At 36.5% G+C, this 19,173-nt stretch overlaps 2 protein-coding genes across 5 annotated transcripts in view; one reads left to right on the forward strand and one right to left on the reverse strand.

Moving 5' to 3' along the window:
• LOC129732473 (remodeling and spacing factor 1) overlaps positions 1-19,173 on the reverse strand; it is a 505,162-nt gene that overhangs the window by 199,944 nt on the left and 286,045 nt on the right. For 3 of the 4 annotated variants that reach the window (XR_008729266.1, XM_055693382.1, XM_055693381.1), the window contains exons 4-5: positions 5,331-6,508; positions 2,419-5,259 (exon numbers count right to left, since the gene is read on the reverse strand). Coding sequence is in view for 3 of the 4 variants with exons in the window: in XM_055693382.1 (XP_055549357.1) it covers positions 2,419-5,259; positions 5,331-6,508 (4,019 nt within the window). In the remaining variant the exon portion in view is untranslated. The remainder of the gene's footprint in view (positions 1-2,418; positions 5,260-5,330; positions 6,509-19,173) is intronic. The other variant, XM_055693383.1, reaches the window with a different exon arrangement.
• On the forward strand, positions 16,538-18,646 carry LOC129732474 (zinc finger BED domain-containing protein 5-like). Its single transcript, XM_055693384.1, has 2 exons — positions 16,538-16,681; positions 16,739-18,646. Exon 2 carries the CDS (start codon positions 16,748-16,750, stop codon positions 18,530-18,532), a length of 1,785 nt encoding a protein of 594 aa, XP_055549359.1. The 5' UTR covers positions 16,538-16,681; positions 16,739-16,747; the 3' UTR covers positions 18,533-18,646.

Genomic DNA, 19,173 nt, shown 5'->3' on the forward strand with positions numbered 1-19,173 from the left:
TATATATATATATATATATATATATATATATATATATTAATTATATATACAATATTAATTCTGAATAGATATTGAAAAAAAAAACAATTATTCCACCTAGCGGTGAGATCCAGCCTTTCTCAACTTATTATTTGTTAAAATAGATTTACACCAACACTTAAAAAATGCACCTTGATAATTTCTGCTGGATTTGTTATTCATTCTAAACAACAAAATTTTGGTTGCCAACAGCACAACTATACCGAACATTTAATATATAACATTCACACACATATGAACATACATTAACACATATACATGCAAATAACAATTAATTCTTTCAAATATATGATGCGATTTTGTTTTTGATTGTGGTATAATCGATTTGTACTCATATACTGCGTGAAAATATTTAGATTGTTTATGTCAACTTTAGTCAGTTGATTTCAAATAGTTTATAATTAAATGTTTTTCCTTGTACATTAATACTGAAAATGAAATTCTTTAACGCAGTTGATATTACTAATCGTTTCTAAGGGGCATCCAATGAATGGCCAAATATCTATCAATACGGATTCTTGAAACCTGGATTCTAGCCAGTGGCCAGAATCCGACCTCAAACCCCATTTTTAATCCAGATGACCACTTCTGGTTGCCTGATTAAATCATAAAATCCATCATAAAATTGCCGAACTGCCTAATCTGGGTATTTCGACGGCAAAGATGGCGACAGTTCCGATCAACAGCCTAAAGTGACAAACATCATTCAATACGATTTGGGGTAGAGCGGTATGATATCCGGAGGCCGGGAATCATCATCAGATGCCATTTTAAATTACTAAACAGTTGCTTCCGGTTTCTGGAAACCAGTCTAAAAGAAACTAACATTACGCAATGTGAGTTTTTCAGTACCCGGGATGATGCTCAGAGGCCAGTAATCAACTCCATACTTCATTTTGAAATCCAAATTGGCTGCTTCCGGTTTCTGGAAAACATCCTTCAATTGCTAAATATAATCCAATAAAGGTATATCCATTCTTTGGATTTTAGAATATTGAATAATTGGAATATAGTATTTGAAATTTGACGTAATATTTGTACTAAATAAATAGTCTTTCTAGCATAATGACTCCTAATTTCGCACTTTGATCAAAGCAGCTAGTTTTAAACAGCCTTTGGGTTTTGTTTCTTTGTAAGTTTAGGAAACAACCTGTTCGTTTGACATTTTTTTTCTTTCTAGAGCAACTATTGTGAGCATTAGAGCAGCATATTTTTCGATTTTGTCAACCAGTGTTATAATTAAATGAAATGGGAACCAATAGAGCAACTGAACCTTCAATTCAAAACTAAGATTGTTGATATCAGTCATGCCATCTTTGGCAAAACGAGTGAATTTGATAAAGTTTTCTGGACACGTTTCTTTTCATAACCTACATGTTCAATCATCATAAAATTCGTTATTTACAGGTTTTTGAAGACAGTCCGTTCATTTGATACCTGTTTTGTTCAAATCGGTTGTGTAGTTTCTAAGATAATGGAGTTTCCTAACTTTTACATTCTGATACATAACAGACAAAGTTACAGTCCGATTATAATAGAATTCAATAGGGTCTCACCAGGCAACTAACCTTTTTATTGCAACTTATTTCGTGAAAATCGGCCCATCCATCTCTGAGAAAAGTAGGTGAGTTCAAGCAGTCTTAGAAACATGTTTCTTTTCATAGACTGATTTCACATTATTATACATAACGGACAAAGTTAAATTCCAATAACAATAAAATTTAATAGGGTCTTATGGGGCAACAAGACCTTCCATATGACACTAATTTTGTGAAAATCAGTCCAGCCATCTCTGAGAAAAGTGAATGAGTTTAAACAGTCTTTGAAACACACACACACACACACACACACACACACTTACACACACTCACACACACACACACACACTCAGAAAATGCTCAGCTCGTCGAACTAAGTCGATTGATATACGAGATTCGCCCCTCTGGAGCACTTTTCTACTAGAGATGGTCGAACCCGAAACTGTGAAACCCGAACCCGACCCGAACCCGAGATTTTTTTTGAGGGGTAGATTTTTTGTACCAATTTGAGGCTGCCCTGAAGCTTTGGGCTTTGAATGGTATTGAAATGCTAGTGTTTTTGCAGTTGCATGAAATTAGACCTCATCATCTTACAAAAATGATTATTTGATATAGTCGGGTTTCGGGCTTTCAGACCTAAAACATTCAGACCTAAAACATCCCGAAAATTTTTTTCCCACCAAACCCGAACCCGACCCGTACCCGACACCTTCAAAACTTTTTAAACCCGAACCCGACACTTCCAAAAATTTACAAACCCGAACCCGACCCGAAACCGACGGGTAGGGTTTCTAGGAGAAAGGCAAAAAAAAGTCTATCGTATATATATTGAAAGACTTACTTTGGGCATATAACGAGCCTTGTTGAGCTTTTCTGTAGTCTAATGGTGATTCTACTATTTTTGAACATAAACTTTTGAGGTTTGAACAATTTTTTTCTGTCACACTTTCGATTTTATTAAGTGACACATGATACTGAGGCAGGTTCGGTACATCCATTTCGCTTTGTATGTTTTTGTACAAATCGCCTCTCAAGGGGGTTATTTTTTTCCGCCTCCTTCTGCGCAAATTGGCATAATCCGTATAAGGTGATTCTAATACAAGAGATGGTAATGTTTTCTCCGGAGTGACACAACCTTTTTGACGTAGCGAAGTTGTAGGGATGTGTATATTGGAGTGAGGCAACGTAGACGGTTGCATTGGTGACTGTTCGCAGTCACGCAAAGGAATAGCTTGCTGTTTCATTTGCTGCAGTAAACTTGATGCTTTATCAGATGGTAATAACATATATTGAAGCGGACTGTTTGACTTAGGTAAAATATAATTTTGCAAATTATTCGAATTATTCGGTTTCGCGATAGACATTTCAGTCAATGAATCCGTATTACTCTTGAGTCGTGTAAAATGGCTGCTGTATGAAATCCTTTTTTTATCAAGCTTTGTAATGTCTGCTGGATCAATACTTTCAAAATCCCTTATTTTTTTTTTCGCCGAGTGTTCTGCAAAATTTTTGTTCTTTAACATATCTTCTTCTAGCTTTAAATTGTGTGAGGCAAAGTCCTCGTCCTCCATAATTTTTGCCAGTTCTTCTTCGTTAACATCATCTGGGTCAGCGAAATTAACCGCCAACTCGTCGTCAAAATCATCTGAATCAATGTTTTTGGGAATTTTTAGTAAATCGATATCGAGCGCTTTTGCGCTATCTATTACTTGCTGCGGAATGGTTGAAAGCACTGCCTGTTTATTTTTTGCAACAACCTCAGGAAGTGGTAAGATTGTTGGAGTCGCTAATTCTTTGGCAGCAGCGGTATTTTTTTCTGCCAACATTCTTTTAATTTCTTCTTGCTTTTGTATAAAGCGCTCCCGTTCTTCTGGAGGAGTATCTGGGCGCAACACTCCTGGTGTTATACCATCGTCAGAGCTTTCGAAATCTTCATCAAGGAGATAATGAAGTTTTTTTCCTCTGGTACGTCGTTTGTTAGGCAAATCAGGGTTTTTTGTTGATTGATCAGAGTCCGTTTCCATTATCATTGTTTTTTTTCTATAGTTAGTCTTAAATGGACCGTCTTCCTTCATCTTTTTTTCTCGTTTTTTGTTTTTTTTTAAACCATTTTTGATGTCAACATATGATTGAGAAAGTTTAGAATTTCTCTTTTTCCATTTTTCCAGACTGCTGTCTGTTTCAGTATCATCACAAAGGTCTTCACTATCTATTTCTTCGCTTTCAGTAAAATCTTCATCTTCAAATTCATCTGACTCTTGATAAATTTTTTTGGTTTTATTGAGCCGTGTCCGTACATTATGCTTGCTTAGGTCACTACCATCATCATCATCGTTGATGAATTCCTTATCATGTTTTTTAATAGTTGCAGAACGAAATCTGTTTGATGTGCGTAATTCTAAGGAGCTTTCGCTATCTTCAGTCAATGATAAACTTTCTTCTTCCTCATCGTCCGAAAAGACTTCACTAAAATCTTCATCCGACCCATCGTCATCGTCATCAGAGTTCAAATCATTTAATCTTTTTCTTTTTTTAGATACTTTGTAGATTACAGATTTAACATCCTTCTCAAAAGAAGAAGTATTTTGTTTTTTCTCCAATTCCAGAATATTATTTATACTCTTTCCACCAGTATTTTCACCAGCTCTGTCACTTTGGCATTTTGCGTGCCTAATTGCTGAATTAATTAAATCATCATAATCGTTGAATTTATAATTCAAGCAGTTTTGATTCCTGCGTCTTAATTTATAAGCCAATTTATTATTCTCAGACGAAAGAGAATCATTATCCGATGAAACATTGCTTGATGTTGTATGATCACTTCTATTTAATAGATTTTCTTCTTGGTTTCTCACTGTATTTTTATTTTTCTTTAAAATGTGTTTGGGTTTTTCTATTTTTTCATCAAAATGCAAATCTTCAATGACATTTGTATTTGTTATCTTGTTGTTTTGATGATTCTTTAACGCCTTTTCAGCATCCAATTGAGAACATATTTTGTCAAATAAAATTAATGATTCATGTAACTTTTCTAGTAACTTATCATGTTCACATTTGGGGCAATACCAGTCTCCTTCAGGTATCACAAAAAGTACTGGAATCAAGCAAGAACAATGATAACCCTTATCACACGAGTCGCAAAGAAGAATCCATTCCGGGTGATCAGTGCTGCCGCATTTCTGACAAGCATGCTCCACAAAATAATCTGCAACATTGTCATCGTCATTATCAGAGTTCGAATTTCCTTTAATACGAACCGTTCTGGCTCTTTTCGTCGGCATTGTAAATTCATTATCAACGTCAGATTCCGGGGAAAATTCATGATCTGATTGCGGGAATGATCTGCAATCATCAGAATGCTCAGGTTCTTCCTCCAGCTCCGATTCGCTACTGCTTTCGGATGATGAAGTTAGCCAAGGTATATCACGTTTTTTTTTCCTGGTTTTAATGTCGATATTGAAGCTTTCCTCAATCTCTGATACAACATAATCTTCATCTTCTGATTTCGGCTGTGAATATTTCTTTTTATTTTTTATAGATTCCGCTTTCAACTCGCGAAGCATTTTTTCTTCAATCAGCCGACGATTCGTTTCTTCTCGTATTTTTTGCTGCGCGATTCTTCTCGATTGGCGAACGGGATGTTCCATAGTAGTCAGGGTATCTGGTATAATATTATTCGTATCTATAGCATGCATTAAAACTTGGTTAACAATTAAATCTTCTTCGCACATACGTATATATTTTGACACTTACCAATATTACATGTTTTCCTTCTTTTTTTTACATTCGATAGAGTAGTCTCATGTTGTGTAGTCCAGCATTTATTATTCTCATCCTTCAGCTGATCCAACACATCTTCCTTTTTACTTGAAGTAGAATTTGAATCACTCATTTTATGATTTTCGCATAAACCTTCATTTACAGTCTCAATGTTTGATGAGTTATAAAAAGTATTCACAGTACCCAATGAAATATCTCTAGCTGTACCAACAAAATCGTCCATTGCTTCTTTATTACAAGTTTTTGTTATTTTCTTTGGTTTGTTGCATGAATACTGACCGGATTTCAAAGAAGTACTAGTATTCTGGTGCTTTTCATCCTTGTTAACTGACATTATTTCCAACGAATCATTCTTGTTTCTAAGTGTGCTTTTTTTTTCTAAAATGTATAAATGACAATCCTTTGAAGTCGATGCAGTTTCAGCTAATTGTTTTTTTGAAATATTTGCTTCAACTCTTTCTGCCTCTAAAATTGAAGATTCATTAGGTAAGTTGATCCCCTTTTTGATTTTTTGTATGAGGGATATATCACTAATGTTATATGACGATGTTGTTATTGTTTCATCAATAGTATTCGAAATGCGCCTTTCACTGGAATCTGAAGCGCAGTCATCAGTATCTGAATCGGAATTGCTAGTAACCCGTCTTGAATTAGTTACAGCGGTACTATCTTTTTTTATATTACCCATTTCATTATCTGCACCACTTCCCTGACCTTGTACAAACAATATTTTGTCTTCAATTATGTCACTAAAAATAGGTTTTGTTTTGATATTCTGGTTACCGGCTTCTAGAAAATTGTTAGTTTTGGTTATCATGGTATTCATTGTTGTTGAATGGCAGTTTTCGATAATGGCGGACTCAATAATTTTCTCAGTTTTTTCGACTACATCTTCAACTGAGTTGTCCGGGTAATCGATTCCTGTGTTTATGAAACACAAATTTTCTTTTGACTTAGAGCATTCGGTTGAAAAATCTTTTTTATATGCTCTTCTATCTATTATTAGTGAAGACTCCGAATCATCATATTTCAATATAATCTTCGATTCAAAACACGCTGTGGTGGCATTATTCATTTTATCGTCAACTTCATTATTCAAATCTTTAGTTTGTTGAAATTTTTCTATCAATAATGCCAGTTCGTCACGATTACTGAAATATATAAAATAATTGAAATATAGGTGAAAATTAGTATGTATTAAAAAACTGATCGATAATATCGAAATTATCTTAATTCTCGACATCGATATTATCGTTAATTCTTAGAATTAGCGATAATTATCGATATAATAAGAGTAACCAAGCCAGTGCGGCTGGTACCAGCAGGAGACTTCATCAGGGATGCCACATATACAGATTTTTCTGTATTTTACAGATTTTTTAACTGAAAAAGCAATACAGAATCTGTATTACAGAATTACAGAATATTGCCAAAAATACAGATTTTACAGATTTTTTGTTATGTGCATGAGCATAATTGACTACCCGCGGTTGCTACTCCGTTATTGCCAGATCAGCTGTAATTACACAGAGAACCAACAGATGATGCTTGGGACCAACATCCCGCATAATCAAAAACCATTGCTGAAGCGGTAAGGACTTTAACTGTACTTAATGAAGTATGGTAACTGTTCGTGATAATATCTTTTATCAGTTATTACTGTACTCAATTGAATGACTTAAACTATTGAGCTACAATATTATATTCAGTATCCCCAAATAGGATAGTGAGCACTATTTGTTCACCACACCTTCAACGGTTAAAGCTCCATCGAGAAACGAAGAGACATCTTCCAGCAAACGCTGTAGTCGCAGTTTTGTCAAACTATAATGGAAGGTAATTAAATTGGTCACAAATCTTCCGGCTTTAGTATTTATACAATAATTTTTTCTTTCCAGTATCTCCGAGCAGAACGAAGTTGAAGTCGACATTGCACGACGAATGCAAAACAGCGCCCCTCGCAGCCTGGAAGAATACAAATATGACTACTCACAAAGAGAAATGTGCTACATGGCTGGAAAGTGATGATATTTGAAGGTGAAAAACAAAAACATCATATTTTTGCAAAAAATAAAGCAATCGCCACTAACAATCTTTATAATATTCAAAACAATATCACGACTATTCCACGAACGATTATCAGAATATAAATCAATATAAATATACCATTCATGAAATGATACCTGAACAACTAGAAACTACTGCAAAATAACATATTCGTACTATTTGAAGAATAGTTTCAGTACAAAATTTTGGATTATTAGATAACCATATTGTGTATAATATCGAAAAAAATATGTTCGGGAAAATCGCTGTTTTTGAATGGTAACCATACCTAACGCCTAGTTGACCAAATGGTTATTTCTCAGTTTACTATTAACTAGATGGTCAAAACTAAAGCTGAAATGGTATGTAAATGGTTATGTGACTTTTTTATAAATGGTTAAGATACTATACGGGAAACAATTCGTGTATGGTATTTGTTTATGCGGGATGCATCCTCAATGTGTAAAAACTGATGACCTTAATCTTTATATTAGGCTATACCAGCGCCGGCCGCATCCGAATGCAGGTCAAAAAAGGAATTTGAATAGGAAAATGTTGACGTGATACTCGCTTATTGGAAGCCGAGAACACCTCTGCACTTCCACGAGAAATCGCTGGGATGTTGGAGAAAGGGCAAGGTACACAGCAGGGTTCGTTTTGGTAAACGATGCGCTGGTTTCGAGTGTCGGATTCTTTAGAACAAGTATCGCGCGAACAAGTTCATTATATCCGCCACGATATTCATAATGCGATTCGAACTTATTCAGTTTTACAATGTAACACCGCAACAATAAACCGTACGCAAGGATACTGGACCTTTGATCAAATTGGGACAACTTGAAATGATATGATATCTCCTCGTAAGGTGATCCTCTTTACACCGAAATCTATTGCGCGTTGTTGATCTATCTGCAGATAATTCGACCTCATGAAGGTATCGACGCGGAGTCACTAGGGGCTCGGTCAACCGGAAATTTTCCACCTAACAGATCGACCAACGACGTTTCTCGTACACACTTTGTCTGCTCTAAAAAAAACGATACGATCCCGCGAAAAACCTGAAAAACAGAATATAACAATGTTGCGCGCTTATTACGAAAACTAACCATGAGTATATTTCTTGCCAAACATCGCGATCCTCTGCGTACGACGCGAGCGATAGATTTTACAGATTTTTTTTGTTATACCAACGAACTGGAATCAATTTCAAAGGTAGAAATCGATTCGATTTTCAAAGTTTTGTAAAAAAAACAACATCAGGATTATGTATGCTTCGTTCAAGTCACATTCCATTTCTTCTTTATCGATACCTACATAATTATTATTATTATTTAATAATAATAATAATAATAATATTGAACGATTGAACGAAGCCCGAAAACGAACGTTTCGAAATATTTGTCAGGATTTTTATTCAAAATTCGTAAAACAAATTGCAAAGAGGTGCGGTTTCACCGATCCTGTTATAAAAATGGCAGCTTTGAGTAATCTTAAATCGTTCGTGAAATTGGAAAATTTAAATGATGCGATAATTCCCCAAATTCGTAACAATAACTGACTGACAAGGGCTGTCTAACGAATTTCGCACGCTTGAAAAATAAATTTTTTGACCGGAAGATTCATTGAAACAAATGACTTAACTTGGTCTGAGCTGTTGAACACCATTAGGCGGGATGGTAATGTCAAGTTTCTATTATCATTTGTGAGAATTTTTCATATAAATCTACACTCTTCGGTTTGTTTAGAACGCATACTTTTAATATATAATTGAAACCAGAAATTGCATGGCCCCTAAGCTAATGATCTCAATTTTAAAAGCTGAAAGCTACGTTGCAGAACAAGAAGGAGATTCTAATATTAAATTAACGAAATCTTTAAAAAATTAATTTAACAAAAACCTGTATGAACATCATGTAGAGAAGAATGAATTTGTTTAAATATGTTCTGCAAGTAAATCCATTTCCATCCAAGATTCTGAGTTTGCACAATACAGATTTTTAATACAGATTTTTTGGCCCGAGATACAGATATACAGATATTTTCAAAAAAAAATACAGATATAAATGTGGCAACCCTGCTCTCAAACAAAGAAACGGATGGTCATTCGACACTCGCGCATCAAAGAGATGTACACTGTCATTCGTTTGGCGATGTAATTTCGGCCTATTTCTGTCTACTTCGTTCTATTTATGTTGAGAAATAACATTACAAGATCAATGATATAAATATTTCAGAAATATCCGCACCCAATGTGCGTAATTCTCATTTCTAGAAAAAAATTTAAAATACGTTTCAGGCAAAAAAGCGTGGTGATGGCGGTGCTAGTTTGACATGTTCGTTCAAGAATGTATTAAGACAGCGAGCCTTGGTAGCGTCAAAGAAAGAAGAAGACGATTATCGCAGTAAAAAGTGGTTCTACCATGACCATTTCGAAGCCTGCCTGGCATATATAAAAAAAAGCCCACCAAAAATTCCATGCAACTTCAAACGGTTGCAGGAAGAATTCGTTACACCCTCGGGAAAAATAACTCTAAAATGAATAAGTTTTGACGCATTTTCGTAGAAAGTAGAACAATTTATAAACTGAGTAACTCCGTAAATACATATAATTGAAAAACAAGGCGTTTTAAAAACTGAGTGATTGTTACTCTTTTTTGGGTACAGTATTACTCAGTTTAGAGTTAAGTAATTACTCATTTTTTGGGTTCTGGATTGCTACCTAATTCAATTTACAAATTTATATAAAGTTTCAAAGATAAAATTAAACATACCTGGGTTTGTTGTTTGTACTGGCTAGAAAGCCCTAGAATATTTCGCAAACGGGAGGTATTTCAAATCCGAAAACTTATGAAACACATCAAAAAAGAATTCAGTCGATGGAGATCAAAAGCATCAATTTTAAATGTCGAATTCGTTCTCAATTCACACAAAATAATCATCATAATTATTGAAGACGTGGACATCCCTAAAACCACATCGCAGCTGAAGCTCTCTGGTGACAGTTGGGCTGTCATCCAGTTCGACGCAAGTAAGCGCGCGAATCAAGAGTCACTTCCTTCTTTGATCGCGAACATATTACAAGCATAGCAATTGTACCTCGTTATTAAATAAATAGTTTTAATCTGTTTTAAGTACGGTTCGTGTTTTATTTATCGGTTACCTCGCCTACCACGAAACGTAACAGTGGCGACGAGTAGTTAAACGCGGAATTATATTATTCATTGCAATTCCGTCACTCTGTGTATCAGAAGACGGGGTTCAGCTGAACATAACCCCAAAGGAAGCAGCCGACACCGGGAGACAATCAGTTCCAACGGTTTTTGCAAGCAGCAGCAGACCATCAGTATCCCGGAATGCAGCAGAATAATTTGCACAACACTCCGAATCCAGCCAGTCAGCCCGCTCCGGATAATGCATACGCCCAGTTCTTCCAGCAATTAGTGCAGCAGCAGCAGCTCTTTATGCAGCAGCTTATGCACCAGCAGCAGGATTTCTTTCGGAACATTATGTCGTCTATTCATGTTCAGGTTCCACCAAACCCTGGAATGATTCTCGACTCGCTAGCGAATAACATCGAGGAATTTCGCTACAGACAACATCACCTTCGCAGCCTGGTATGCTCGGTATGATGATCTTTTCGAAAAAGATGCGGCGCGATTGGACGAGGAAGCAAAAGTTCGCTTGCTAATGCGAAAAATGGGAACGGCATAACATGAACGTTACATCAGTTTCATTTTGCCTAAAGCTCCGAAGGACTTTCCATTCACAACAACAGTCGCAAAACTGAAATCGCTTTTCGGTGCGGCTGAATCTATCATCAGTAAACGCTATCGCTGCCTGCAGATATCAAAACAACCATCCAAAGACTACGTCACAGATGCATGTCGGATAAACAAAACCTGCGTTGAATTCGAGCTCAGCAAACTCACCGAGGAGCAGTTCAAGTGTCTTATGTTTGTTTGCGGACTAAAATCAGATGGAGGTAGCAAATATCTTAAAATAACAATATAGTTCACTCTCGAATTTCCCATATATTTCCGTGAAGACAGACAGGGAACACCCCCTCTTGTGGTGAAAAAGGTAACTAAACTCATTGCACAGTGGTACAGTAAGGCAATTTAGGCGGACATGAGCTTTTCGTTGCGATTTTGGTCTGCGGTTTAAAGCCATAGTTTTTGTAAAAAGTTGTTTCTTATACATAGTCCTCTATATATGTGCAAATGAAAATTAGAGTGGTCCTAAAATCAACGAAATAAAAACAAACTAACTTGTTTTTATTTGCATAAATAATTGTAAACATTCTTTGGCAAACTTGTAGATCAACTAATTCTAAGTAACTTTGTAAAAAACCTTTTTGTAGACATTAAATTTGGTTTCCAAAAACAGTCTTTTCGCTCTATTTTTTCAATTCAAATTTAAAAACAAAGTTTTCTTCGGTAACTTTAATCATAAATACGCCAATTTTGACGAAAAAACATGTACAGATGAAGAGTTTGCACTATTTCTATTTTAAAAATAGGCCCTTTTAAAATATTGATGTCTCCGTTTAGGGCAAACATAAATAATATTTTTTGGTATCATTTGAAAGAACAAATATTGTATAAAAATTGTGAAGAAATACCGAAAGTTGCTTAAAATTAGTTGATCTACAACTGTGCCGATGAATGTATACATTTATTTCTGCGAATAAAAAAGTTAGTTTTTTTATTTAGTCGATTTCAGGACCACCCTAATTTTCATTTGCACATAAAAAATAGACTAAATATAAGAAACAAGTTCTTAGAAAAAAATTTTACTCTAAAACCACAAAATCGCATCGAAAAACTCATGTCCGCCTACATTGCCTTACTGTACCACTGTGCATTGTTGTTGAATTTCTGTGAGTGTGTGACATTCTCACACACGAACCTGAATTTACTCAATTTTAGATTTAGTTTACTCAATTTCATACTTCCACAGAAAAATATATGTTGTAGATTTCGTGCGTATATTGTTTGTATGTAAAACTAACGCCATTCCGGGAGTTAAATATTGATAATATAATAAATGTAGCTTATCGAGGCACGAAGAAGAAATATTCGAATAATCAGGCCACGACGTGTAAATGGTAAACTAATCCCAAGTTGCTATAGACGTGGTTCCCTGTGTAACTTTACTAGCTCAGATCACGGGATAGCAACTACGAAATGTGCGGCCGTCAAGCTCAAGCTCAATAATCAGGCCACGAAGTGTACAATTAAATGAATGTTTCAATTACCTCGTGGAAAAGATAAAAGGAGAAACCGCACAATGGTTGTCAATAGTCGTATATGGTTGTTGTGCAACTTTTAGCTTAGATAACACTTGAATGTTCTATCAATTTAACAATTTAAGTATGGATACATATAATGTTGTAATTGGTTTAAAAGCTTTATTATATTATATATAAAAGATATTCAACAAAACAAACATAATTAGTGATAACAACTGTTATGCAAAAACTATTATTTAATACAGTGGTTTTCAACCTTTTTCAGTTTTTGCACCCCCTTCTGATAGTTCACACGAGCTTTTCCCCCCTATCGGCACCATGAAAGAAAAGCTGTAGTGATTAAAAAATACAAGGCTCAACTTTTATTTTTCAAGTTTATTTTAATTTGAAATAAGTATCATAACAAAGATATTTAGATTTCAGCTTAGTGCGACACCTGAGCCTGAACATTTTCGGCCAACATCTTAATCCTTGGAGCTGTTTTTGACAAAGCACACCTCATGTCATCCTCGATGTCCAGTCTATTACGGTATTTTGTTTTCATCTGCAACATTGCAGAAAATCCAGTTTCACATAAATACGTCGACACGAATGGCAACAACACTCGTAATGCTCTTTCTGCGATATTAGGAAAAAAGACCACTCATCGTGGCCCAAAAATCGCACTGTGATGTTTCTTCAAATAACTCTTTCGATTTAGAATCATTTTGCAGATCAATGAGCTCATCCTGGAATCGATCAGGAACTTTCGTCACTGCTATTCGGAAAGGGTTTCGGACTAAGTCCAAATCTTGTGCTTTGATATCAGGGAAATAAGTTTTAAATTCGCCTAGAAGTGATGTCAGATGCTCTGTAATTTCATTCTTGATGGTCTTCGGTACTGTTTTGTCGTTTGTGCAATTATCAATCACTGATGAAAGTCTTTCGAACATTGCAAAATTGTTCAATTGGACCTTGCGTTTCCAATTTTGTAGTTTACCGAGGAACGCATTTAGGGAATCAATAAACTGTATAATAGTGGTTTGGCTACCTTGAAGTTTTAAGTTGAGCTTGTTAAGCTGTTCAAATATGTCAGCTAAATAGGCAAGCTGCATTATCCAATGAGGATTTTTTATTACAGCTAAAAGCTCATTCTTATTTTGAAGCTCAAGAAAAGATTTCACTTCAGCCCTCAATTCGAAAAACCGGTCTGTTACATTCCCCTTCGAAAGCCAACGAACGTTGGTATGGTACAATAGCATTTGATGATTCGAGTCCATGTTGGCACCAAGTTGTTTGAACAGTCTCGAATTCAATGCACTTGATTTCACAAAATTAACGATTTTTATTATTTGCTTTAAAACAACACCCAAAGAATTCGGCAGTGTTTTGGATGCGGGAGCCTGTCGGTGTATCATGCAATGAGTTACTTTTATCTTTGAATTGAGTTTTTTAACACTTGCTTGAAAACCTGACTTGTTTCCTAACATAGCTGGTGCACCATCGGTACAGGAACCACAAACAGTATCCCAAGAAATTCCGTTAGAATCAAAGAATGACGTGACTTTTGCCAAAATGTCAGATCCTTTCGTCGTTGTTTCGAGTGGCGAACAGAACAGGAATTCTTCCTTGATGACATTGTCGAAAACATATCGCACGAAAACCAACAATTGAGCACAGGATGACACATCCGTGGACTCATCGAGTTGAATGCTCAATAGCCCAAACTTAGCTGCCTTGATTTCAGAAACGACTTGGTTTTTAACATTAACGGACATGTCACTTATCCGTCGCTGAACTGTGTTGTCCGATAAAGAAACTGCAACCAATTTCTTCTCCAACCCATTTCCCAATACAATTTCCACCATCTTCATTGCACAAGGTTTAACCAGCGTTTCTCCGACTGTATGAGGTTTTTTCTGCTTTGCAATTTCAAGCGCAACAACATACGACGCTTCCACAGTTTTTGAGTTCGTAGTGAAAATACTTCCCGTTTTATCCATCTTCATTGTTCTAACACTCCGCGCACTGCGTTCAAAGAAATCTACTCTTTTATCAGAATACTGTGGGTGCGTCTTGAAATGCTGCTTTAACTTACATGACTTCATGGAGTCATTGGAAAGAATTTTCAGGCAAACTAAACATTGTGGTTTTTCTTCTCCGTTGACAATAATGGAGGAGAATCCAAACTGAAGGTACGTAGATTCGTACTTTCTTTTTTTACAAGCCATAGTTATTTCCTACAAACAAGAACATTATTTACAATGATGAAAACATTTGAGAACTTCAAACTTTACCAATCCTGATCCTGAACAGCTCAGCAACAATTGTTTCTAAATTCAACGGAAGGCAGAAGTCAATTGCTTGGTACACGTACGGGATGAAATTTTCTTTTGGATGTGGAGGAGAACACTGATACACGGGCATACAGTTCAGCATGTCCTGTGAAGGTGTGTGTGACGATTTACCGTCAACAAGCACCTTTGACATATGAATGGCTATAGAGCAAAATAATGCGCATAAAACTGCGGCATGGGTTTTTTGCGAGCTAATTCATTGGACACTGAAAAAAATGCGTCGTCAATCACAAAAGCGCATTACATGTAAAAATTTTCCACTTGAAATTCCCCCCCTGGAACGTTAAAATTCCCCCCTGGGGGGGAATTCCCCCCCGGTTGAAAACCGCTGATTTAATATTTAGTTTTCTTCGTTTTGAAAGTATTTTTTGTTTTTTTTCCCTACGAATTTTTTGCTCTCGTCTAATCTTCGTATTCATCACTTGCTTTAACCAGCATATTTATGTATTTACTAGCCTACCCGGCAAACTTCGTCCCGCCTATTTTTGTGTTTAATTTAATAATTTTCAACATTCCAAATTCATTGATTTCTTGCGGTTTTATCGGAATGACAACAACCTCGACTTTTACCTTCAGTAGATCACCTCTATTCCGGAAACACTCATATTGGGAGGTATTCAGTTATTTTCGTTGTTTTGCAGAAACTGAAAGTGGTCATCTTCGAATTCAAGATGGTGTCCAGGGTCAATGCTTGGCTTCTATACAATATTTCGTTTACGGAAATATTCATATGCAGTAGTATTCGGCTGTTTCCCAGAAGTTGCCAATTTTTAGCTCCATGCACCATTCTGGTTAAAGAAATTCTCATATTGGGTGGTGTTTGGTCCCTTTAGGCTATTTTCAAGACACCGGAAGTCGTCATTTTACAATTCATAATGTTGTCTGAGGTCGATTTGTAGCTTCAGTACATCATAACAATCCCGGAAATACCCATAATGAGTGTTATTTGGTCTTTTGCCACTGTTGTTTAGGAACCGGAAGTCGCCATATTGGATTTCAAAACGGCATTTGGAGACAATTTCTGGCCTCTGAGCATCATTCTGGTTAAAGAAACACCCATATTTGGTTGTTTTTGGGTCATTTTCGGCAGTTTTCCAGTCACCAAAAGTCGCCATTTTACAATTCAAAATGTTGTCCGAGGTCCGATTTGTGGTTTCAGTGCATCATCACGATTTCGGAAATACCCATATTGGGTAGTATCTGGTCATATCTCACTGTTTCTCAGAAACCGGAAGTCGCCATCTTGGATTCCAAAATGGTATTCAGAGACAATTTCTGGCCTCTGCGCGTCATTCTAGTTCAGCGGTTTTCAACCGGGGGGGAATTCCCCCCCAGGGGGGAATTTTAACGTTCCAGGGGGGGAATTTCAAGTGGAAAATTTTTACATGTAATGCGCTTTTGTGATTGACGACGCATTTTTTTCAGTGTCCAATGAATTAGCTCGCAAAAAACCCATGCCGCAGTTTTATGCGCATTATTTTGCTCTATAGCCATTCATATGTCAAAGGTGCTTGTTGACGGTAAATCGTCACACACACCTTCACAGGACATGCTGAACTGTATGCCCGTGTATCAGTGTTCTCCTCCACATCCAAAAGAAAATTTCATCCCGTACGTGTACCAAGCAATTGACTTCTGCCTTCCGTTGAATTTAGAAACAATTGTTGCTGAGCTGTTCAGGATCAGGATTGGTAAAGTTTGAAGTTCTCAAATGTTTTCATCATTGTAAATAATGTTCTTGTTTGTAGGAAATAACTATGGCTTGTAAAAAAAGAAAGTACGAATCTACGTACCTTCAGTTTGGATTCTCCTCCATTATTGTCAACGGAGAAGAAAAACCACAATGTTTAGTTTGCCTGAAAATTCTTTCCAATGACTCCATGAAGTCATGTAAGTTAAAGCAGCATTTCAAGACGCACCCACAGTATTCTGATAAAAGAGTAGATTTCTTTGAACGCAGTGCGCGGAGTGTTAGAACAATGAAGATGGATAAAACGGGAAGTATTTTCACTACGAACTCAAAAACTGTGGAAGCGTCGTATGTTGTTGCGCTTGAAATTGCAAAGCAGAAAAAACCTCATACAGTCGGAGAAACGCTGGTTAAACCTTGTGCAATGAAGATGGTGGAAATTGTATTGGGAAATGGGTTGGAGAAGAAATTGGTTGCAGTTTCTTTATCGGACAACACAGTTCAGCGACGGATAAGTGACATGTCCGTTAATGTTAAAAACCAAGTCGTTTCTGAAATCAAGGCAGCTAAGTTTGGGCTATTGAGCATTCAACTCGATGAGTCCACGGATGTGTCATCCTGTGCTCAATTGTTGGTTTTCGTGCGATATGTTTTCGACAATGTCATCAAGGAAGAATTCCTGTTCTGTTCGCCACTCGAAACAACGACGAAAGGATCTGACATTTTGGCAAAAGTCACGTCATTCTTTGATTCTAACGGAATTTCTTGGGATACTGTTTGTGGTTCCTGTACCGATGGTGCACCAGCTATGTTAGGAAACAAGTCAGGTTTTCAAGCAAGTGTTAAAAAACTCAATTCAAAGATAAAAGTAACTCATTGCATGATACACCGACAGGCTCCCGCATCCAAAACACTGCCGAATTCTTTGGGTGTTGTTTTAAAGCAAATAATAAAAATCGTTAATTTTGTGAAATCAAGTGCATTGAATTCGAGACTGTTCAAACAACTTGGTGCCAACATGGACTCGAATCATCAAATGCTATTGTACCATACCAACGTTCGTTGGCTTTCGAAGGGGAATGTAACAGACCGGTTTTTCGAATTGAGGGCTGAAGTGAAATCTTTTCTTGAGCTTCAAAATAAGAATGAGCTTTTAGCTGTAATAAAAAATCCTCATTGGATAATGCAGCTTGCCTATTTAGCTGACATATTTGAACAGCTTAACAAGCTCAACTTAAAACTTCAAGGTAGCCAAACCACTATTATACAGTTTATTGATTCCCTAAATGCGTTCCTCGGTAAACTACAAAATTGGAAACGCAAGGTCCAATTGAACAATTTTGCAATGTTCGAAAGACTTTCATCAGTGATTGATAATTGCACAAACGACAAAACAGTACCGAAGACCATCAAGAATGAAATTACAGAGCATCTGACATCACTTCTAGTCGAATTTAAAACTTATTTCCCTGATATCAAAGCACAAGATTTGGACTTAGTCCGAAACCCTTTCCGAATAGCAGTGACGAAAGTTCCTGATCGATTCCAGGATGAGCTCATTGATCTGCAAAATGATTCTAAATCGAAAGAGTTATTTGAAGAAACATCACAGTGCGATTTTTGGGCCACGATGAGTGGTCCTTTTCCTAATATCGCAGAAAGAGCATTACGAGTGTTGTTGCCATTCGTGTCGACGTATTTATGTGAAACTGGATTTTCTGCAATGTTGCAGATGAAAACAAAATACCGTAATAGACTGGACATCGAGGATGACATGAGGTGTGCTTTGTCAAAAACAGCTCCAAGGATTAAGATGTTGGCCGAAAATGTTCAGGCTCAGGTGTCGCACTAAGCTGAAATCTAAATATCTTTGTTATGATACTTATTTCAAATTAAAATAAACTTGAAAAATAAAAGTTGAGCCTTGTATTTTTTAATCACTACAGCTTTTCTTTCATGGTGCCGATAGGGGGGAAAAGCTCGTGTGAACTATCAGAAGGGGGTGCAAAAACTGAAAAAGGTTGAAAACCACTGTTCTAGTTAAAGAAACATCCATATTAGGTGGTATTTGGTCATTTTCGTCTCTTTTCCAATCACTGAAAGTCGCCATCTTACAATTCAAAATGTTGTCTGAGATCGATTTGTGGCTTTAGTGCATCATAACAATCGTGGAAATACCCATATTTGGTCATTCGCCGCTGTTTTTCAGAAACCAGAAGTCGCCATCTTGGATTTCAAACTGGCATTTGGAGACAATTTCTGGCCTCTGAGCGTCATTCTGGTTGAAAAAACAAAACACCTATATTAGGTGGTATTTGGTCATTTTCAGCAGTTTTCCAGTCACCGGAAGTCGCCATTTTACAACTCAAAATATTGTCGGAGGTCGACAAACGTACAAACCGTGGAACACCACCCATGGATTGCCTCATACATAGGCGAACTTTATTATTATAAAATATTCGGCCGAGTCCACTTCACAATAAAATGTGCATT

This window comes from Wyeomyia smithii, chromosome 3 (genome assembly GCF_029784165.1).
Source record: "Wyeomyia smithii strain HCP4-BCI-WySm-NY-G18 chromosome 3, ASM2978416v1, whole genome shotgun sequence".
NCBI classification, from domain to species: domain Eukaryota; kingdom Metazoa; phylum Arthropoda; class Insecta; order Diptera; family Culicidae; genus Wyeomyia; species Wyeomyia smithii.

Excerpts from the sequence above, each read along its gene's own strand:
- LOC129732474 (XM_055693384.1), top strand. The coding sequence starts at position 16,748 with ATGGCTTGTAAAAAAAGAAAGTACGAATCTACGTACCTTCAGTTTGGA.